We start from the raw sequence: 24,006 nt of genomic DNA, 5'->3' as shown, positions 1-24,006 counted from the left end.
TTTCCGCCATAAATTTATGTTTCTCTTCAGTTACCTGACACTGGCATTTCCTTTCATTCCTGGACTGTCAGCTCTAAGAGCTTTTCGTGCCCTAAAGATGATATCACTTCTACCAGGTAAGTACAGTTAACAATTAAAGTTCAGGTGTTTAGTCTTCAAAAATTTGTTCTTAGTATACATTGGTGAAATGTGTTATTGGTGTATTATTTATTTTGTATGATGCCATTTACAATAAATGCCTTTATTTTGCTATAATGTATATATCTAAGTTAGACACAGCAGATCCTAGATACTGCACCCATATAAATAATTAAAGATAGAAATAAGGTCCCATGTATTGTAGATTTCTACAGTCTTATTTACATTGTTAATAGCCCTAACTTAATTGTACACATGTTAGACATTTTATTGATTTGTCCTTTCCACAGTCAGTTCATCAAATATTGTAGTGTAATAAAAATAAATAGTTAAATAGTTTGTCAATATTCTTCCCTCTATACTTAATAATAGTTGAATTTATTATAGGTATGCATATTCTTCTATTTGGATTTAGTATATAACTCAGGGATGAATGAACCCAGGACCATCTTAACGCATGGGCACGCTGGGCAGTTGCTCGGGTGATCCACGAGCATAGGGGCCCCATGCTAATCTATGTATATTGTGACTTGCTGAGTGGTTGTGTAGGTAGGGATTCCAGTGCACTGTTTTGCCCGGGAGCCTATAATGCTGTTAAGACAGCCCTGAGTGAACCATGGCTTTGCCATGAGTTTGGCGAAATCACAGAAATGTTCAAGAAGTTTGCCAAACTCCACAACATGCATTGAAGTCAATGGGGAAGGCTAACGGAACTAGTTCTGAGTAGATTATAATTGTGCAATGATGTTTTAATTGTCTCTGAGGGCTATGGAAGTGCCTTCCAACTATGCTGGACCAATCAGTAAGTAAACAAAATATAGACCACTGACCATGACATGAAGTTGGGGTTTCGAGTGAGCCATGCAAATAAATCAAATAAGGCATCTCAGGAAGATCAGGGGCTGGATGTAAATGATTGGAGCTTAAGCCCCTGATATGACACCACTGACTAGAACATCTTTTTTGTTTCCTTTGAATCTGTGAAGATGCTTTGCAAATTTTCTTCCATCAAGAAGAAAGAAACATGCTGTAAACAGTAACAAATCTTTCATTATTATTTTACAGGGTGTCCTGTGTTTTATGATGAGGGAGGGCTCCTTTAAAACATTTTTTGAGATTGTAGTTTGCAACATGGCTAATTACACATGCAAATTAGCCATTCATTAATTACTGCAATGTTAGTGCACATGGCTAAGCCAGCACACAGGGATTAGTGTTATATATATGGTGGCAATATTCATTATGGTCATCTAACGTACTCCCCAAATGAAAATACTGCAAGTTTTATTAATTTATTATTTTGTTTATAAAGGCATGCAGGATGGAAATCCGCCTAAAGTACTGATAGGGTTGTGACATTACGCATGCATTAAGCAGAACAGCAAAAATCTTATTTTAAACATGTGTGAAAGTTATGCACATGGCTGCTACACCCCTGTGATATCATGTTGGCCTCACCAAGCATCATGGGGAAAAGGTTTGCCTAAGCCAGTCACATGGCAAATTTAAAGGAAAATATTTAACAAACAAGGTCAGTGGTGAACACAGCATATTCACTGTAAAATATGCTCTGGTGAATTTTCCCGATCAGCATTATATATAATTTATAATTCTTGGCAGCCCAAGTAAACAACAGGAAATAGTAATTTCTGTAATATAATTATTATTTTTTTGCATGTTACTAATTTACTTTATAGATTGTATAACATTATAGTACAAATCATATAACCGTATGTCTTATTTCAATAAAGTCTAGCTTCCCCTAACCTACCTTTAGAGTGCCTGAAATCAGAAGATTTATGAGTGGTCACTAAGTAAACTGAGGCCTCCTAAAAGTCAACAGATGTTCAGAATGTTTAGGTTGTTAAGGAGAGCATTACTAAATGTCTGTCAATTTCTAAAGTTTTTTTTTTGTTATCAATTTTCTTGTACAGGAATTAATATTTTTTCTAATTTTAAGTAAAATAGGACATCCTTTTCCCACTTTGTAAAGGTAGGTGGATTTAAGATAACAGTGTGTTATTTTATTCAAGTGGACCCTTACCTCAACAGTAAGCAGGGCTGGTTCTACCATATAGAGAAACCAGGTGGTCGCCTAGGGTGTCAAAGGTTTTGGGGGCGTAGCAATTTGTCAATCCACTATATACTGGTACCAACATTCGCTCTGGGCGGCACGGTGGCGCAGTGGTAGCACTGCTGCCTCACTGTAAGGAGGCCTGGGTTTACTTCCCGGGTCCTCCCTGCGTGGAGTTTGCATGTGTAATCGCTGTAAGGGGAACAGTGGTGGTATCATTTATTTCATTTATTTTCATCCATCCATCCATCCATTTTCCAACCCGCTGAATCCGAACACAGGGTCACGGGGGTCTGCTGGAGCCAATCCCAGCCAGCACAGGGCACAAGGCACGAACCAATCCTGGGCAGGGTGCCAACCCACCGCAGGACACACACAAACACACCCACACACCAAGCACACACTAGGGCCAATTTAGAATCGCCAATCCACCTAACCTGCATGTCTTTGGACTGTGGGAGGAAACCGGAGCGCCCGGAGGAAACCCACACAGACACGGGGAGAACATGCAAACTCCATGCAGGGAGGACCCGGGAAGCGAACCCGGGTCCCCAGGTCTTCCAACTGCAAGGCAGCAGCGCTACCCACTGCGCCACCGTGCCGCCCATTTATTTTCATTACATTCTTTATTTGTTGTTTGATTACCGGATTGCTTTGTTTTTGTCTCTGTTTGTGAGTGCGTGAGGGTCGGGTCAAGGCTGGATGCGTCTCTGGAATCTCCACCATAAAAATAAATAAATTGCCGTCTTCTCTACGGTGTGAATCTTAGCGGCACCGGACCGCTAAGTTATTCATTTCTTCTTGCTGCTGATTGACTGTGATGCATCTCCATCTGAGTGTTCTTGTTTTTTCTGTTTTGTTCCTCCTAACCCTTAAACTGCTACAACCAGCTATAGTCGTTTCTCAGTGCCATTTGCGAGCATGTAGGTGCTGACTTAAAAGCCTGAACAGCACCTGTCTTTTTTGGCTGATTGCTTTGTTTCTCTCTCCTCCCCCAGACATCTTCTGCTCCTGATGGGAGTTGTTCTCCCCTATGATGTTTGTCTATTCTTTAATCGATAACTAACTGCAAACTGAGCTCGTTTTACTTCTGAAAGAGACATGTTTGTTTGTTTGAAGTGTTTGAATAAAGTTCCTGTCTCTACAATCTCCTGTGTTTCTGTGCAATTCTGTGACCCAAGCGTGACACACTGCAGCCTCACTGTCTCTGGGATTGCGTCAGCGTTTACCTCTGTGTGTTTGCGTGCTGCCAGTTCAAGCGCAGTTGGCTCTGTAATTTACTTAATTTCTTCCATGGCGTCAGTTGAACTTTGTACATATTGTTCCAGTAGTTTTTTAAATAGTTTTTACAGTTCATTAGCAGTGTGTAAAATGATCAGTGTTGCAGTAATTGTGATGCTCTTTGCATGGAAAAAAATGTGTTCTATTACAATTTCACTTTTTCTTTGTGAATTGTGACATTTACTTAAAGTGCAGCAAAAAAGTATTTGGCGTCCAGGGATGCATTAACCCCCAAGTATATGGCAGTTTAAGGGTTAAACCCCCAAGATGCCGTCGAAACGCCCTGCACTTTCTAAGGATTCTGGCAATGAAAACGCGCTTGCATGAACTACAGTATATATTGCGGTAACATCGGTATTTTACATTCTAGCACTGCAGGAGACACAGCAGTACAGTATACAGGTTTACCTTTAAATTCTTTTTTTTAGGTAATGTATTAAGCTGAGTTTGAATTTAAATTAAAGTGTTTTGGGGGAATATTTAGGGTTTAAACTATAAAAATAGGCATTTTTTTAACCACATCCAAAATTCACGGTTTTTCACAATTTGTGGGTGCTCTAGGAACATAACCCCCGTGTATTTTGTGGGTGTACTGTATGTATAGCAATTGTCTTCAAGACTATGTGGTTTGGGTACAACATTTTCACCTTCACTTAGGGCAGGAAAAAAGCTTGAGATAGCCCTGACAGTAAGATACCCCAATAGACTGTTCCTTAAAAATTATGCCCTACTTACAGAAGGTGTCATCCCAACTATTAAAGGGTTGGAATTACTATGAGTACAAAACTCAAACAGTAGTTATGGAAGAGTTTTTATTCCAGAAGTGTCTGAGTGTGGGACAATCCCAAAACATTTGGCCCAGTGAGACAGGTACCTACTGAGTACATTTTGGATAATCAATGTATGCAATATAAAGATTTAATTTAAATTAAGCCATTCTATGCATAAATTGATGGAGAATATATTTTATTTTTGTGACATTATAATTGAAAGCTTCTCAAATTACAGCGCCTTATATTATTTGGTTTAACAGTATAGATTCTACTGTAGATGCTGAAGGTCTTTTGTGGAAAGTCAGCTAGGTTTCTTTTAGCAAAGTCTCTAACTTGCATGTAGTAAAAAAATGTGTTGATGTAAGGCTATATTTCTGGCTTTCCTGTAATAAAACAAATCAAATATTAATATGTTGCAGGGGTCTATCATCTTTGCTGTGATCTTCATTAATGAAGTGCAATTTGTATAGGCATACAATTCAAAACATTGTTACCTCTTTTTGCCGGAATGCTTTCAAAATTTGTTAATCAATTGGCTTAATATAAACCAAATATTGATTATGTTAAAGACTTTTAAAAGTCAAATAAACAGTCCAGCACTGAAAACGAATATGTGATCAAAAATAGTCTCAAGATTTAGTTATTTGATTTTGCATATGCATTATCTTAAGTAAACCATTAATATTATTATTAATGTTATTATCCCTAGGTCTGAGGACGATCATCAGTGCTATTTTCAAATCTGCCAAACTTATGATGGAGGTCCTTTTGCTAATGTTATTTGTACTTCTGGTCATTACACTCTTTGGAATACAGATATTCAAAGGTGTTCTGAGACGCAAGTGTGTGCGAAATCTGGATCCTGATGTCAATGTAACATATGAACAGTGGAGCAGCTTTGTACAAAACAAATGTAATTATTTCCTACTTCTTAATATGCATTTATAAGCTGTAGCAATAAAAATAAATTTATTTCTCCTTTGTTCTTTCCAAAATATGGTTGACAACAAAAGCAAGCAAACATCCTCAATTGTTGATACATCAAACAGAGATATGTCTTTTTTTCTATTTTGATATTCCTGAGACAATTCATTTAGGTAACAACATTGTAAAGCGCCATGGGCTGTCTCCTAATTTTTTGCTTTTACAGAATATATTTAGCATGTGATTGTAGATTCAAGCCCATGGTCCACGGTGCAAGCAGTGGATTGCCAAGGCAGACCAAATCACTTAAAATATTTTAATTTTAATGTGATCAGCAAAATAAAAATGAATGAGTTTATTTTGGAAACGCTTAAAACAAGATGAACAACTTAACTGGCTCAAGGACTACTGCATTTAAACCCTATTTTTTACAAGACGTGTGCTTCAATATACAAACATATTTGACTGGAATTATACTGTTCTCTACTGAAATTTTCTAAGAAAATATGATAATGAGTAATGTAATGACCTTTTCATTTTTTAGCCAACTGGTTAGTACAAGATGACATAGACATTAATGTATGTGGAAATGCAAGCAGCACAGGGTGAGTTCTTCCATTTTTTTCCCTCTAGTTATAAACTGTGCAGAAGGAGAAGCAAAAATCTAATGTTGCTACATGAACTTAAAATCCATATGAGTGACTGAAAATCAGGAATCTTTTCATATTAATTTATACTTAAGAGTATATATATTTTATTTTTTTTTTAAATTATTTAATTGTGGATTTCAAAATATAAGCATGAATTGAAGCAACAGCTGGCACCATTTGTTGAAAACATGCATAGATCAGACATCCTGTACATGAATTTTTGAATCTCCATCCATCCACTATCTGAATCCATTTATTAAAATACCAAGTTTTGAGGAGCAGCACTGGACACAAAGCAAGATCCAGCCTTAGACAGAATGTTAAAACATCACAGGGCACACCAGGAGAATTTAGATGTCAATAAATATTTGACATTAACAAATTCAGGGCAGGACCTAGCTCTGAAAAGGGTAGCAGAGTGCCTAGAGGAAGCTCATACAAACTTGGAGACAGCCTACAAACAACACAGTGGAAGTGACAAGGATGGGAGATAGACAGCTAAGAAATGCACCATGTAGGAGGACCTCATTTTGTAGTATGTGAGGGGTCCGATGCTGCCATCCAGTGGTCTTTTACTCCTATATATTACAAAGCATCATGTGTTAAATGTAGATTATACAAATTAAAACACACAAACATATTAATTTTTATTGCATCTTCAAATGCTTAATTAAACCATATGTTTGTACAGCATTTGAATATTTTTTACAAACCACATCTTTCCAAAAAAACATACAAGTTAGTTTATTTGGCAATTAAAGATTGGACTAGTGTGCCTTTAGGCGTATGCAAGATGCATCCCTGAGATGAACTAGTGCCCTGCCCAGGTCTGTTTCCTGCCTGGCGCTCAGTGCTGCCAGCTTATGCACTGACTTTCATGACTCTGAATAAGACTGAGCAGGTTTAAAAATGTCATGACATATTGTAGCATGTCTCATCTTCCCACAATGCAAAAGATAAATGGCTGTCAGAGGATACATTCTGCCATCTGGTGGTTTTTGGTGGTATTACACAAATGTTACTATTATTCTGGTAAAAATTCCAAAAATTGATATGTAGAATTTAGTATTGTGATTGAAAAGGAAAGCATACGATACAGATATGTACAAGATAATTACTGTATTGACATTCACTGATTCATAGTAGAGTATGGCTTTTACTAATTGTCGTGATTTTTCATTAGGAGGTGTCCTGCCAATTACACCTGCCTTTCAGATGTGGGTCTCAACCCAAACAGTGGGTTTACATCATATGATCATTTTGGATGGGGTTTTGTTACATCTTTTCAGCTTCTCACACTTGATCGCTGGGAAAATTGTTATCATCTGGTAAGAAATTAAGTAAAAAAAAAAAATCAATATCTATCCATCCATCATCCCATTTTCTCTCATTTTCTCAACTCATAACCTGTGATATATTTTTGTCTTGTTATTAAGTTATTAATTAGTATTGAGGATTACATAAGTCAGGGGAGGCTTCACAATGTTTGAAAGACCATTCGAGACATTCGTGTAAACCAGTAGGTTTTACATTGACTGATGGCCATTCCCCTGGCAGGCAGAATTTCTGTCTTATATGTTTCGAAGGAAACTTTCTAAATAAATGTTGAACTGACAGCTGATCTGTCTACTCTGCATCTCATATTTGTGTTTATATAGTCTTTAGCTGAAAGGAGCGTAACCTGTTCTAATCAGAAGGATGTTCCTGATGAGGCCACAAGATTTTAAGCTGATGTGTTATTTTAATCAAAAATACTGTTAATGAAAACATAAATGACCACTATGTGCAATAACCAAGCTAGTCTATATTCAGAAAGTGCTGTAATTTGAGGCAAATATTCATTAGAGGGCTAGAGTTGTAAGGATATTTTCCATTATATGAACATTCTGTACATTTAGCATGTTTGCCCTGGAAAGCATGTTAAATATTTCCAGTTTAGGGAGAAATCAGTGTACTACTGTATGTAATGCATTGGCTCGTTCAAAAAACGCACGTGTCCAGTGAAAAATACAAAACTACTTTTTATTGCACATATTCTTGGCATTAGTATGAAAGACAGTTTGTCTTACCACTCATACAGGAATTAAGTTAAAGCATTTTTGTTTCTTCCCACATCACAAAACATTTACACAGTATGTTTCATTTCCTGGTTAAAGTAAATTGACTTTGTGTGTGAGTGTAATATCGGTTTGCTCTATCTTCTTATCGAGGATTGGATTCCTACCTTTTTCTCACAGCTGCATTGGTAGGCTCCATCAACCAACAACTCTAGAAATGAATCAACTTATTTCAGCAAGTGGATGAATTAATGATTTCATAAGATTGATTTTTTAAAATCTGGATACACTTAGTATTTCTAAGACTGCATACTATAACACATTGTATGTGCAGATTTTGATCATTTTTATTTTGTATATATTTTTGCTTGCAAGCTGTATTTCACTTACATTTTTAATCCTACCATTTGTTTTATTTAGCAAAAACACTTCTACACTTTTACAGAACTCGTTTAATCTATGTTTCTAATGATGAGCACCTGGCAGAAGTCAGTCCCCTGGATGGATCAACAGTCTATGGCAGGAAATGCTCACATACACACCCACACTCAGCAGGTCAAATCAGAGTCTTCAGTTAGCTTAACACACTTGCCTTTGGGGTGTTACAAAAATAATAATAATAATATTGTTGTTTATGTAAACAATTATTATGATAAAGTTTCAAAGTAACATGTATCCAGATGATTAATATATGTATTTTGTGACATTAACTAGAAGTTATTGTTATTTTTTTTATTTCAGATTCTTCGAAGCAGTGGACTTTATTATGTTTTCTTTTTTACTGTGATAGTCATGTTTGCTTCTTATTATATTGTAAATCTGGTGTTGGCTGTGGTGGCATCTTCTTATGAAAAGGAATTCAAGAGGAAAGAAAAAATTAAAAAAGAGCAAGAGGAAATTTTAGAACTGAGAAGACGAAAAGAAAAAATGGTAAACAATAATCTTTACTTTTGTAAAGTTAAACATCCATGTCTCTTTTACTTTTTACTTATCAAAAGCAAACTTAGCTAAAAGGAACATTAGATTCCATGACATTCCGGGACCCTTATGACATGGAGCTTTACAGCAGTGTACTCATGAACTTTGTAGGTGTATGTGACCTGTGTTACTGTATTTATAAGTGCACATGTAGAAAAGAGTTTTAGTCAGCTTACCTGGAAGCCAATGTATTAATTTAATGTCTAAAGTCAAATTATGATACTTCCAGCTTCTATTCAGATTTCCTACTCTTGCGTTTAGAAATAATAAATAATCTATGAATGAATAAGCAAGCATTACAATACTTAGTTCTGTTTGATTTTAATAAATCAACTGCCATTTTTCTACATATTAAAATGTCACTTTTATAATATCCCTAGTTTAGATAATGTAGAAATGTGATCACTAAGGTTTAAATTAGTATGATTTGTCTAAAGTATAGTTCAAGACAATTTTGAATTGTGAGTACTTCCTTGTTATTTGCTGGTTTACTACATATTAAAAGAATTAAAAGATTTATAGACACATAATTTTCATTCATCCACTATTTTACCTCACGAAAGCTCTTGTTTAATGATGTAATGGTATCATGCAAAGTTAATGTTATTCTGAATTACATGTTCTAATGGCAATATGTAAATAGAAAAGAAATTGATCCCAGTTCTATATCCAAGGGACTTACTATTTAACTGTATACAAAAATGAAGTACTACTATCATCAGATTTCCTCACATAGTGAAAGTGATTTAATAGATACGAAGTAAATCATTTGTCAAGTTAACTAAAGTCTCACGTCTTTGTAGTAAAATGTTGTGGTTAAAAATATCAAAAGCAAAACTTAAATCTAATTTTAAAGACTCAAGTTATATTTATTGTTCAAGGGTAAGGCATTTTAAAAGGACGCCAGACAAAACTGAGACTAAACATAATAATGTTACATCACCCTGAATGCTTTGCTTTCCTTAGTATTTGAGACTACCCAACCCTAGCACAAGATTTCAGATTGAATGATATGTAAACCATGGCCGTCTGCTCAACTATAAGGAAAGGCAGAAGAGTGTATCGAGGACACTCTCCACCAGAAGTAAAAAAGAAGGGATTAATGAATGAGAGAAATAAACTAAGCTCTCTGTGTTCTATTAGCTTACAGTTTTTTCCCCTAATACTGAAATATCCCCTTCTCAAACCTTTCACATTCCCAGTATTTCTCAGTCTCTTGGCACTGTGGATGTGACACTGACATCTTAATGATTTTGGCATGTTTTATTTCAGAGGATATTATAATGTACAACACAACAAGAAACAAGATAAGGCAAAAGCCAGAACACAAAATCTGTTTTTTTTTTTCAGACATGATTTGAGTAGCAAGAATACAAATTATTTTAAAATTTTTCAAAGTAACTTAAAAGTTGAACCTGAACTGTATATTTGCTGAAATTCAATTTGACAAAAATTTCCCTGGGCAAATCTTTTGGAAATGTTCAAAGAACCAACAGAATGTCAGTGCAAAATAAAATACTGTAATTTTATCATTAGCCTTTCCAGGGCCGCTGCTGGCCAAATGGGTGCCCTAAGCAGAAATTTACTTTTGTGCCCCCTCCCCCAAATATTACGGAAGTAAAAATAAAATAATAAAAAAAACACCTAAACTATAGAGGCCAAAATAGAACTTTATTCAAATAAGGTGTGCTTAGCCTACTCTGCGTTCACAGTAAAATGCAATATATACGCTTATATTTTTGTTTATTTGTATATGTATATTATTAATATTAATTTATTATTATAATATATAAAAACGATTTTTTTGAGCAGCTGGGATGGTGCCCCCTGGGAGTTGGTGCCCTACGCAGACTGCGTACTCTGCGTATAGGGAGCGGCGGTACTGAGCCTTTCTTGCCAGAGCATAGCAATAAAAAACATAAGACCCTTTTGGTTGTGTGCACCATCTTTAAGCACTCCCTGATTATAGTACAGTGTACTATGCTGGTTTCAAGATGGATGAGTGGTTATTTACACATTTTTACAATTTTCACACCTATGTTGATGAGAAGTGGCAAAGACACCTTTTAGTTTACTGTCAAAACTGTAATCACAATAGCTTTAACAGGAAATGTTGTGCTTTTCGAATTAAAGGACAAATAGTTTTGCCTTTACTGTCATTTATAACTAAGAATATATACATTTTAATTATTTTGTTAAAAATGTGTTTTTTGCTTGGCAGAAAAAGAAAAACAACACCCTTAATCCAAAAGAACGATTCCGTCAATATGGACGTCAGATGACTAGAGGATTTTCAATGGAATCTGTTCTTACATGGGCAACTGAGCTTTCTCATTATAGTGCAGGTAAACAACTGAGAAATATAGTATTGTGTAATTTTTACATGATAGCTTTACATTATGATCTAATAGAGTATAATAGTGAAAAAAATTATCCATGCACAGTTTGGCTTACAATGTATTATGTGGCACCAAATCCTCTTTGAAAGTTGATTTTGCTGCGGTGGGTTGGCACCCTGCCCGGGATTGGTTCCTGCCTTGTGCCCTGTGTTGGCTGGGATTGGCTCCAGCAGACCCCCGTGACCCTGTGTTCGGATTCAGTGGGTTGGAAAATGGATGGATGGATGGAAGTTCCTTTTAGGTTTACTAAGATTTTACTATAAACACAATAATAACCCTCAGTGCTACAATAAAGTAAGTAGCAAATCAGCAAAAGAGTTTTCTGAATTTCAGAATTCCTAAACATCTGAAAAAGCACAACAAAATACAAATCATTAAAATACAGTAATTCCTTCCAGGACTTGACACTATAAAGATTAGTTGATCAGTATGGATCTGCTTTCTGAATAACGGCAATCTTGCCTGGGTCAAATATGATTAACAAATATGCAGAAAGATGTTAATGCCATTGTTGGTGTTATGACTAATAGTTACCTACAGAATTCATGAAATACATAATTGGCAACTGAATTTGGAATGGCAGCAATGTTACAGAATGATTATAAGCATCATTTCAATGGAATCTGTTCTTACATGGGCAACTGAGCTTTCTCATTATAGTGCAGGTAAACAACTGAGAAATATAGTATTGTGTAATTTTTACATGATAGCTTTACATTATGATCTAATACAGTATAATAGTGAAAAAAATTATCCATGCACAGTTTGGCTTACAATGTATTATGTGGGGCGGCACGGTGGCGCAGTGGGTAGCGCTGCTGCCTCGCAGTTCGGTGACCTGAGGATCTGGGTTCGCTTCCCGGGTCCTCCCTGCGTGGAGTTTGCATGTTCTCCCCGTGTCTGCGTGGGTTTCCTCCGGGCGCTCCGGTTTCCTCCCACAGTCCAAAGACATGCAGGTTAGGTGGATTGGCGATTCTAAATTGGCCCTAGTGTGTGCTTGGTGTGTTTGTGTGTGTCCTGCGGTGGGTTGGCACCCTGCCCGGGATTGGTTCCTGCCTTGTGCCCTGTGTTGGCTGGGATTGGCTCCAGCAGACCCCCGTGACCCTGTGTTCGGATTCAGCGGGTTAGATAATGGATGGATGGATGGAAGTTGATTTTGTAAGTCAGTCAACTCTAATTTCCTTTTTTAGATTGAAAATACAAAACAAGCATAACATATATATTGTGCATTACAGTACAAAATCATTGAAAGCCCATAACATAAGATTGTCAAACCCACTTTAATTCAATTCAAGGTTACAAAGGGCCAGAGCCTATTCCAGCAGCACTAGTGTCATAGTTAGTTATTTTACAGTACACCAAAAATACATTTTTTTGGCAAATTGCTTTGTTTTTTTATTTCCAGTATTTCCATATTCAAGTAAATCTTCATATTTTTTTTATGTTTAATGATGTCAATAGCATCCGATCTTTACATTAAATAAAGTGATTTTATTAGTAGGAACGTGTGCTACAATGGATAGGCACCCCATCTAGTACGAGCCCCTGATGAAAGCTATTAGGTCTGATTCCTTTTCCTTGTAAGCTTGTAAAGAAAAAAATAGGTTCTGAAATTAATAAAATAATTAATTAATTTTTTTGCACTTTTTTGAACTTTTTTTTTTTTTTTTTTTTGCACTTTTTTGAACTTCCAATGCACTTTATATAGCACACCATTTTGGATTTTATTGTGAGTGCTAAAATTAATGAATAGCCGTATTTCTTTCAGATGACGAAGAACAAACTGAAAAAAATCCAAAATTTTTGGAGACTTTGAAAACCAGACTCCATGAAAAGCTCTGCTCTTGGACATGTTGTGCACCCTACTTGAAGATGCAGGAAAAATTGAAGAAAATAATGACACATTCACTATGTGAAGGATGTATTATATGTTGCATCTTTCTCAATACCATCCTGCTGGCAATTGATTACTACAAAGCTCCTTATTCTAATTTCCTGAATCAAGGAAACACGGTATGTTTGTTATTATTATTATTATTATACATTTTTTAGCAATGCTTATTTTCTGTATTATTAGCAAAAAGGAACAGCATACCTGTTCCAGCTATGTCTTAAGGGAGTGCCCAAGTAATAGCTTTTTAAAGATAAAAATCAACATTCATATCATTTTACATGAAAATGTTTTTATGCCAATTGAATAAATGCAAATATCAGATAGTGAACAAATATACAATATACTTGTATACATATGAAACATGATTTATATTCTGTGCCAGATATACAGAAACTTGGTACTGCCTAGGAAATGGAAGTTAAAGTTAATCAGAGTTCTACTTTGTTTCGTATTTTATATGACGATAAAAATAAATCAGAATGTAAGTCAGCTATCACTATATAATGGTTACAGTGATATTTATAATGGTATATGCTAAGCAAACCTTGCAGTCCCGACCAGGGGGTTTAAACAAAATGGATAAAAGGCTGGGCTTATGCAGTGTAAATTCTTTAACATACTATAAATAAACAACATTTAAAATTTTTTTTTTTAAATATATACTTTTTGTTATTAATTACTCCCCCTTCTAGTATAGTGACCTTTGTGTGATGCTCCAATGCCTAAGTAAACCTCAGAGGTATGTTATCTGGAAATATACAGTCCTATTAGGGTTACTCGTGCCAAATTGGTCTAAGAAGGTAGATCAGACAAATAACCATTCATAAACAATCTCACAGCTGCTCCAGGTTAATCAAAAAGAATCTAACTTGGGAAAAAATTAAAAAGGACCCTTTCCTAATGCCAGACCTGGGAATGGAGTTTGCTGGAATCTACTTATTGCTTGGGTGACCCATGTAGTCCAGTTGAGCCCAACTTAAAAAATGTGTCGAGCTTCCACTTGGGATCAACTTTTTCAAGACACAATGTGAGGGTTGGGTTCAGTGCTGGTTGGTGACAGGCAAGATTGAAACTGATCCAGGGATGCTAGAGCATGGCAATGAGGACATAGAGTGTATCATCTGTGGTGGTATGGGAAGTGGAACTCATGCAGGAGGTTGAAAAATACTAGCTAGATATACATAAACTCATCCTTAAGTACAACATTTGTTTTAAAACCACTTTTTTTGAGAAAGAGTGCTTTTTCTTGTTCTTTCACCCCTGGAGTTTGTGAAGATACAAAGTTTTGGTGGGGTGCTGTATACTAACAGTTTTCTTTTTTCATATGTATCTCATTGTTTTTTTTACTGTATTATTATTATTATTATTTAACATTTTATAGGAAAATAAGTTTATGGAGGAGTTGCATATTCAATCTAATTGTACCATACAATGACAATAAATTAATTCAATTCAGTTCAATAGAAGAGAGTGCAATGGATATGACTGGCTTCTAAGTTGATTTAGATTTTCAAGAGCTATCCTCTTGGAGCTTTGCACTGCTAGAATACTAGGACATTTCAGATTGACTTCAAGTTTTATTGTTTGATTATAAGGCCTTGCTTGGTGTCACCCCATAATACATCTGCGATCTCCTTCATCCCCTATCAGGAACAAGAGTTTTGAGGTCATCTGCTCAATTACTCTTTGTAATTCCTAGCTAAAGTTTAAGGGTAACAGGACTTTTTCAATTATTGCTCCAAGACTTCGGAATGATCTGCCACTCCATATCAGATCTTCTCTTTCTATTGAGGTTTTTAAGACTTGGTTAAAAACCCCACTTTTTCTCTTCTGCCTTTTATGGTGGGTGAGGTCCTCGGGAGTGGGAGAATAGATATTCAGTAGTTTTTACCACCTGTTTTATTAACCTAGTTGTTTTATAGTAGCCTTATTTATTTCTTTGGTACATCTTGTGCTTTATAAATAAATGATTGATTGATTGATTGATTGATATCATCTTTATGATGAAATGCATTCAAGTATATATATATTACATTTTACAAATAAATTACATTCTTTTAAATAATGTATACTGTTAATAATTAAACATGTGGGGGCATGTTGGCGCAGTGGTAGCAATGAGTTGGCACCCCATCCTGGGATTGTTCCTGCCTTGCGCTTTACACTTGCTGGAACTGGCACTCCCTTGATGGATGGATGGATGGATGGATGGAATAATTAGACATGTATAACGAAGATTTTTGTTTTCCTTACAGGTTTAGAAGAATCAGCATTCTAAGCTTGCAGCTGATTTTTCATTTATTACATATGCTTATTGTGCAGTTATTGGTTACGTGAAAAAAGAAAACAGAAGGATAGGAATTCGGGGTTAGTAGGTTTAGACAGACACAGTACTGCTGTAACAAATTATTCCATCCAGGGTAACATACGTCACAGCAGGCATCTGTGCCACTGTGCTCCCACATGTTTAATACATGCTTTAATGCATTTCTTCATGAAGATGATATCATGTATACATCTTAGTATTCTAAAATGTTACTTAGAGCTGTAATATCACAAATGTAATGTATTCTGTGTGGCAATCACTGCCTGTATGCTCCTGTTGGCGTAAGAGAAAGCCCGTTTAAGAAGCATGTAGCAATTGGGTCGTGGATCACATAAAATATGAAGCATTTAACATGCTACTGTAGTTATGATGGAATTTGAAAACCTCTAGTAAATTAAACATCGATTTTAAGATGAAGCTCACAAAGTTCTACTTTAATAACGAAATAAAATAAAAGACTAAAGTGGAAATTTTGAGATTAAAGTCGACATTTTGACTTTAATTTTGACATTGACCTTTTTTTCTTCACTGTATTCCTATTTTTTCTTTTCTGTAGCCCTAATATGTTCACTCAGATACTTGTCTTTTCACGTCAACTTTGACATATGAGCACATCTTTTTAGAAATTCTTCTGTTTTACACATGCTTTTACCATTGTCTTTTGACAGAACACTGAATGGAAGGGGTTGTTTATATTTTTTTTGCATATTTAAATGTGTAAAATTCTGGGAGGATTCAGGGTGGGGCTGTAGGCACACGCATGCACATTAAAATTCACGTTGATTGGGATTTATAATGGGGAAGTGCATGGAACTTAGCTTACACACAGTTTTATGCATCTGAATTTTTTTGTGCGAACACACATTTCTGTTTTTGTCCATATGCCATGTTTTAATGCAAATTCTACTCACAGCATTATACATAAGGCTGTTTCTGCCTCCTCAGTTTTTGCCATCCCCTCAAGTTTAGTGTCATCTGTGAATTTCAAAAGTTTATTAACTATACCAGAAACAATGTTATTAATATAAATCTGAAAAAGTAATGGTCCAAGGACAGACCCCTAAGGGACTGCACTGATGAAGGACCTTGCTCCATGTAGAGCACTCTCCTTTTATTTGCAGTGCCAGGTATTTTGGCCATAATATATAAAGTTGAAGGTGTATTTCTGAAGTTGTATGACAAATCCACTGTATTGAATTTGTTTCCACCAATTTTTTTCATGGATTCCCCATTTGTGTAGGGGAACACCACAGGCTATGTTTCATTCTAAAATCTTTCTCCTTTAGGAAACCTTATTTAAAGACTGCCCATATGCTTTATTAGGGAGGTGTCACTACGAGGCATTTTTAAGAGTTAGCATTGGTATGCAAATTTCTTCCCCACGGTGAGTTTAATGAGTGAAATTTTAGTTTGGAGCCAAAATTTTCCCGTTAGGAAGTTTATTTAATGACTGTGCCTGTACCTTATTACTTCCTGGGCTGTGCAAGGTACCCTAGTTAGTAGATACACACACTTTATATTTTCACTACAGATTCTTTACAGCTGCAACCATTAGGAAATTTGACTGCCATGCTTTCTGCATTGCATATTTCTAAAAATATTTGTATTACCTATTGTGTCTCAATATGTACTTTTTGTACTGAATATGTACTTTTTGTCTGTTTTTATGTTTCTTTGAAATGCAGGTGCTGACAGCAATTTTTGCCATTGAAGCTTTCTTGAAGATTCTGGCATTTAACCTGTTGCCCTACCTAAGCAATGGATGGAATGCCTTTGACTTCATTATTGTTATGCTTAGCTTCGTGGACTGGGGGCTTACTGCTGCAAATTTCAAATCATTTGATATCAGTGTCATACGATCCTTCAGGATGGTAATGCTTTCTAAGTTACTCCAACAGAAATATAAATGTACTGGACTGATAATTACTGACTACAACGTCAGGGGTCTCTATTTTTTATTTTCTGAAATGAATTTTCATAACAGCTGAGAACAGTACCTTGCCTCAGTTGCTGTTCTTGACTGTGAGCTGACAGGAGATATGGAACATGAACACTTCTTCTTTGCTGTCTTATATGTAATGTTAGTAATTCCTTTTGCCTTGCTGTACTCTGGCACTCTATATTCATCTTCCTTCCTTGTTTCTTCTAAAAAAAACTTGCACAGTTAACCGGAGCATTTCATGCTACCTCCTCTCACATAGTGTAATAAAATGCCTTCCTTATCTTACAAAGCCTGACAGCTTCTGTGTCTGTTACTCTGTCTTCATATAAGTCTGCGGACATTGGGCCATTGGTTACAACTAGAAAGCTTGTTTCTGTATCAAAAATGGCTGCTAAGAAAAACTGATTATTTGCTGTGGAGAAAGTGACTTTTAGATATAACAGCACCTAAATAAGGCAAAGATATTTTTTTACATTTCACTACTGTCATATTATATGACTGATTTGACCGCCTTGAAGAGGAACATCATACAGCCAGTAGGTCCAAAAAAGATTTCTATTCTAGTATCGAAAGAGCTATAGGTTTTGTACTATAGAAATAGCTATCTTTCAAAATAGCTTTCAGTTTCCAAACCAGTGGGTGATTGCAGTAGTTGGGAGATTATATCTTTCTTAATTAAAATTACACCAGTCTTGGAAATTAAACAGTTTCCATATGTCAGGGTTAAAAAAGAGGCAAGGATACCTGGTGGAGATGCAGGAAAAAGCATCCATTGAAGATGCAGGAAGGACAGTGGAGAGTGCACATACCCCAACCCGGTAACTGTTGGTTAAAAATAGGCCAGCGACCTGGCAAGGTTGCCAGAGACTGTTAAAGGGAGACCTTCCCAGGAGTTTTGTCAGGTTAGGCCTGACCTGGAGGTAATTCAGGGGAGACTGGAAGTGACCTTGAAAGCAGTCTGGGTATAAAAGAGGACAGTGGCCATTGCTTCAGTGAAGCTGAAATTGGGGGGAGTGTGGTGTAAGGGTTCATTTGGCAGGAGCAAGGAGAGAACAAGAGGTGTAAGAAGGGAGAAAGTTAGACAATGTAGACAGGGGAAGATGTAAAGGGTCTTTTTATTTTTGCTTTACTGCCTCATTTTGTTCCGTTTTGCCTCCAAAGTTTTGTAACCTTCTTTATTCTGTTGTAATAAAGCCTTTGTTCCCTTATAGTTTTAGTTTATTTGCCATTCTTTGGGTTTGGTTTGTCCAAAATAACACGCTATCTAAGCATATATATATTACATTATTTAATCACTTATTATGAAATATTGCTATGCATAATTTTATTGTTAGTATGTGTCAGCATCATCAGTTATGTTTATAAATGATTTATAAATGATAGACATTAATATCACTTTATGTTCTTTTTATTACAGCTTAGAGTCTTCAAACTTGCAAAAAGTTGGAAGACTCTTAATGTTCTTATCACAGTTATATTTGCATCTCTGAAGGAAATGGGAAACCTAACAGTGATAGTTGTCATTGTGATTTATATTTTTGCTGTGATAGGAATGCAGTTGGTTGGTAAAGATTACTTAAATAAGGTACAGTAAACCAGATTTTTTTTTAATCTGTGTTCTTTTAAAATATAAAATAGATATCTATATCTGTAGTGCTTGTCAAGCTGTTTGGGCATATAGGGTGACAAATTATAATAGGTGCATTACCAAAATGTCATTTTAAACAAATCAGACATTTTCTTTTAATACGACTAATTAGAACCTCTTTGTAGCATGGTAACATATCACAATTTTAATACATTTCTTATTTTAAGTTGTTTCTAGTAATATTTTTTATTCTTAGAGAAGGTGAAAACTTAGAGAAATGTTTCTGTTAGAACATTAGAACAATCTAGATGAGAACAGGCCATTCAGTCCAACAAAGCTCGCCAGTTCTATCCACTTATTTCTTCCAAAAAAACATCAAGTCAAGTTTTGAAAGTCCCTAAAGTCTTAAGTTTTTACAAGACAGTGTACCTAAATTAATAAAAAGAAAACAACTTTAAAGATTAATAGGATAGCTTTTTAAAAACATCCATGAATAAAAAGAAAATAACTTTGAAAATAAATAGGTTAGCTTCTTAAAAACATCCATAAAAATAAAACATTATACTGATGTGTTTCTGTCCTGCTTACAAATATTTTAAAATCACTACATAAATAGACTGAGCTCTGCAAAGATGTTTCATCACCATTTACAGACCTTTACATGGTTAATTGATAGCCAACTATTGATAATTGAAACCACCCAAAATTCCTTTAATAAAGAACCTTTAATAAAGAAGCCTTTGCCCCCTGCTTGCTTCGCTTGCAAACCCCTGGGCCTGTATGCTATGCGCTAGCCTCTTTGCAGTCCTGTCGCTCGTGTATGAGGATGCGGTTGTACAATTTAAACAGATTTTTATTTTCATGGGAATTGTTACATATGCATAATAGAACTATTTTACATTACAGCGAGTAATTAACCATATTAAAAAAGAGTAAAACGTAATAATTTGAAAGTAAATTATGTTACATGTTGCGTTAGAGTTATTTGTTGATAATATGATTTTGTTCTGTTTGGCTTTGAAATTAACACACAAGTACATTTTAAACTTACACTTTTACTGTAAAACAATTTTTGAATTAAATTTTCGTCAATATCGCTTTGAATTTTGATTCTGTGTTTGAACTTTCATCGTGACAATACAACGTATAACTGACTGTGATTGAATTTCGTTTCTTTCTCTCTATTAAATAAAACGACTTTTTCGAATGTTTGGCTCTTGGATTTGTTAATTGTCTTTGCAAAAGCTATTCTAATGGGAAACTGTTAACGTTTTAATACAAATGGCATATCAAGATCTCCTTTGTTGTATAATGTTATCCGCAGAAGATGTACTACATTACCTTTTTTGGATACATCCCTCTTTCTACAGTAATTCGTGCAGTGGAAGACCGGATGGTATTAACAGGTGTAGTTATTCTTCGGGATATTGTAAGTTGATGTTTTCATCTTATGCATGATCACCACCAACTGTTTCAGCATTGTCTATTGATATGCATTTAACCAATTTGCCGTGTAACTGATCTACATTTTTGGCGTTAATTCATTTGACTTCATCGTGTCTCGCTGCTAGGATTGCCCGTGTACTTATTTCTTCTGTTGATAACCCTTTGGGATGAAATTTTTCAATAGGATTTGGACATAATACGTCTTCTTTAATTGGAAACTTAAAGTGAGGAAAACATTAAAATTTATAAGAGCTGAGAGAGCAGAAAATGTGTCTGTCAAAAGCATTCACATGAATGAGAGGTGAGATTACTGTGTTTGTTGCAAATGATTGAGAGGAGGGCATGACTTGGAAAAATCTCATGGCCAAGATCTCAACTCGCGGGACTTGAAAAAATCTTCCAAAAAGTCTCATCTCGTCTTCCAAAAAGTTTCGTCTCGTCGCAAAATTATTTTATTATAATAGAGAGATTTATGTGATTGCTGTTTTTATATACGTGAAAATGAAACATTTAACATGCGTAATAAATATTTTGAATATTCAGTACCTTTATGAAAAAATAAATGGTACATTAAACAACTTAATTTCTTTGTAGAGTCTCATATTGTCATTTTCTTTTAATTAGTCCTCTGTACAGATTCTGTTTTTCCACTCTTATATTTATTAACATATCAATAGTGCTGTTGGGAAAATTGTGGAATCCTGAGACCTTAAATTAGATTAAGCGGGTTTGAGAATGTAGGCATTTTTTCTTAAATAATGCTCATTTATTTTTTTTAGAAATCTTTCCAAGTGTATATTTCTTAAGGGTCATGCTTCATTCCTTTGATTATGAAAAACTGTAAATTTGAACATTGTATTTCACTGATGTCTTTGATTTGTTCTGGCAATGTACAGGAGTTTAAATTATTGAATTTTTTATATTTTTTATTTTAAACATGTCTATACAAAGTGAGTTAACTCATGCAGATGATATTAAAAATGATTGATGGTTATTACTCTGTATGTGTCATTCACACACATTATAATGCTTTTTCTTCACTAAAGCAATACATTTTCATTGTTGAACTCAACAATTCATATTTTCTTTCTGCAACTTGTTACAGCAAGTTTAATTTCTCAATTTTCCTGAGCCAGACTAATCAAGAAAAGGTCATAATCTGTGTACCTTAGAAGAACTGTAGGAAAGTATTGAGCCTCTTTGCAGAAAAGACTGAAATAGAGAATGCTTGTGGCACTCAAGAGAGTGAATATTGTATTGATTTTTTTTTGCTTTTTTTCTATATTCTTTCTTTTTTTGCTTCCAATTTCTGTATGTTTTTGGTGAATGAATCATGCATTAGGAATGAGGACTTTTTGACTAGTCCTCATACTTTACATACAATCACATAACATAACATTCTAAGGCCCACTTATTCCAATTGAGATCAATGGAGCGGCATTGCGTTTGAGGCTCAGGCTTCTACTGCTGTTTTCAACTTAGTCGTTGAAGAGAATCCAAATTGATTTGCTTCTCTAAATAAATCTTCTACAATTGTTTCTGAAGCTCAGAATTTTTAATTGTCCATTTTGCAGCAAACACAACACATCATTTTTAACTGAATAATGACTCATTAAATTGTATCACTCCATCACTTAATTTATCCACATCAAAAATTAAACAATCTGAAAAGTTCTAGGACACAAAATGAATTGATATTTTAGTAGACAATTAGTTAGTTGGTTAAAAATGATAGCTTGTTCTACTTTGCTTAATTACATTAAGTTTGAGTTAGTTGATTATGAAAATTCAATTAGAGATGAATGGTGTAACAGGAAGGGAATTTTGCGAAAATCTTGGTTGCCCCTGTAGTTCTTTAAATATTGTAGACCCTTGAGAAAAAAATTTACAACTGTTTTCAAGTGTGCTTTTAATAGACTTGTGTATGTATCATTTCATTTGGTAAAGCCTGATATTTACTACATTTTTTTTACAATGTGCTAATGTAGGCTGCCTTTCCTGATAATCAAGTCCCTCGTTGGAATTTTACGAGTTTCTACAAATCATTCCTGATGGTTTTTCGAGTTATTTGTGGCGAGTGGGTAGAGCCCCTTTATGACTGTATGCGTTGTTCAAGGATATACTTTTGTATTCCTCTTTTCTTTGCCACTTACATCATAGGAAACTTTCTTGTAAGTATGTTTATATTGTTTTTTCGGGAAATGTAATACTTTTTATGTTATTAATTTTTAAAGTACTAAAAGAATAAAATAAACATCTATATAAACCATAATATCATGTGTATTAATGAATAAGTTATATATTTTTGAAATCAGTGTTTTTGCACTGCTGTGTCATACATTCAATATCCCCAGACCCTTGTACTGTTACGTTAAACTGTATTCATAAATTTTAAAAAAGTCTCCTTCAGTGGCTTTTAATTGCAGCCAGTGTGACACCCAAAAACACATGAAACAACAGTCTTAAAACTCACTTAATATGTCCACTTTAAAACATAAAGATTTTAGAAAACATGCCTTTCATATGTTAGAGATATGTTTATGAAGTTGGAAAGAATTTTTATAACAGATTCTTCATACTGTCTTTTGTAGAGGGGTGGGTATGTGCATGTTGTCTTCTTCTTTTTGGATGACCAAGTCTTAAACCACTCAGCCATTTTGGTGCAGAGGCACTATCCCTCACCTCTGTCACTCTGCCTTTGCTATGGAGATGTCCTGTGCATTCACAAAAAGTGTGTTCCCCTGAGCTTCACACCAACCCTGCTTCCTATTTCTCACAGCTGTCCTTGCAGTAGTAAGACAAAGTGCAATATGTTTGTAGTGCAGGACACAAGCTGAGTGCTATTAACGGGACATATGCAACATTGGCAACATAAGCACTTCATGCTTTACAGAAGAACCACAAGTAAAAAGCAAAAAAGTAAAGATATGAATAATAATGTAGTGAATTGTGGTACCAGTACATGTGGCTCATAAAGATTTTATCACTTGCTGCCCTGACAAGGATCAATAGGAATCTGTGTCAGTTAGCAAGTCGAGCAAAGTGAAAGAGAAGGCAAGAAGCACACAGGCAGAAAACAGACTTGTTTTAGTATTTTAGAGGTATCCCATGGCAGAGATAAGGTACTGTTTATTTCAATCAGAATACTAAGCCAGTCACACACAGTATCAAGTCAGGGTCTGTACAATCTGTCTACTGTTTTCTCCTTAACTGATGTAGCAATATTTTAATAAAAGTGGTCTGAATATTTTATAATAACACTCCATTGTTTGAGGTATTAATTATCAAAATCAATAGCCACGATAAGACAGAGACTAATTATGGACACAAAGTGCTGGCTGCCATATTGACAAGGCTCTTTGAAGTGGGAATTTTAAATCATTGTGATAAAACAAAAATCAGAATTATGACATTTATTTTTCATTTGCTTTAATGAGAAAGTCTTACCATTAGACAGTCAGGGATCTCAGGTTTAAGAGTGAATGGGACAAAATCAGATACAAAATGATACTTTCAAGGCACCAGAGAAGCGTTTA

At 35.1% G+C, this 24,006-nt stretch overlaps 1 protein-coding gene across 1 annotated transcript in view; it reads left to right on the top strand.

The window, feature by feature from the left end:
* Positions 1-24,006, top strand: part of LOC114654175 (sodium channel protein type 3 subunit alpha-like) — a 117,342-nt gene that overhangs the window by 8,269 nt on the left and 85,067 nt on the right. Inside the window, exons 2-9 of the mRNA XM_051929478.1 lie at positions 31-116; positions 5,735-5,795; positions 7,024-7,168; positions 8,639-8,827; positions 11,097-11,240; positions 17,180-17,365; positions 18,854-19,021; positions 22,459-22,641. Of these exons, the coding sequence (XP_051785438.1) occupies positions 31-116; positions 5,735-5,795; positions 7,024-7,168; positions 8,639-8,827; positions 11,097-11,240; positions 17,180-17,365; positions 18,854-19,021; positions 22,459-22,641 (1,162 nt within the window). The remainder of the gene's footprint in view (positions 1-30; positions 117-5,734; positions 5,796-7,023; positions 7,169-8,638; positions 8,828-11,096; positions 11,241-17,179; positions 17,366-18,853; positions 19,022-22,458; positions 22,642-24,006) is intronic.

The sequence above is a fragment of the Erpetoichthys calabaricus genome, chromosome 7, assembly GCF_900747795.2.
Source record: "Erpetoichthys calabaricus chromosome 7, fErpCal1.3, whole genome shotgun sequence".
In the NCBI taxonomy this organism is placed as follows: domain Eukaryota; kingdom Metazoa; phylum Chordata; class Cladistia; order Polypteriformes; family Polypteridae; genus Erpetoichthys; species Erpetoichthys calabaricus.
This window is presented reverse-complemented; position numbering and strand designations above follow the sequence as displayed.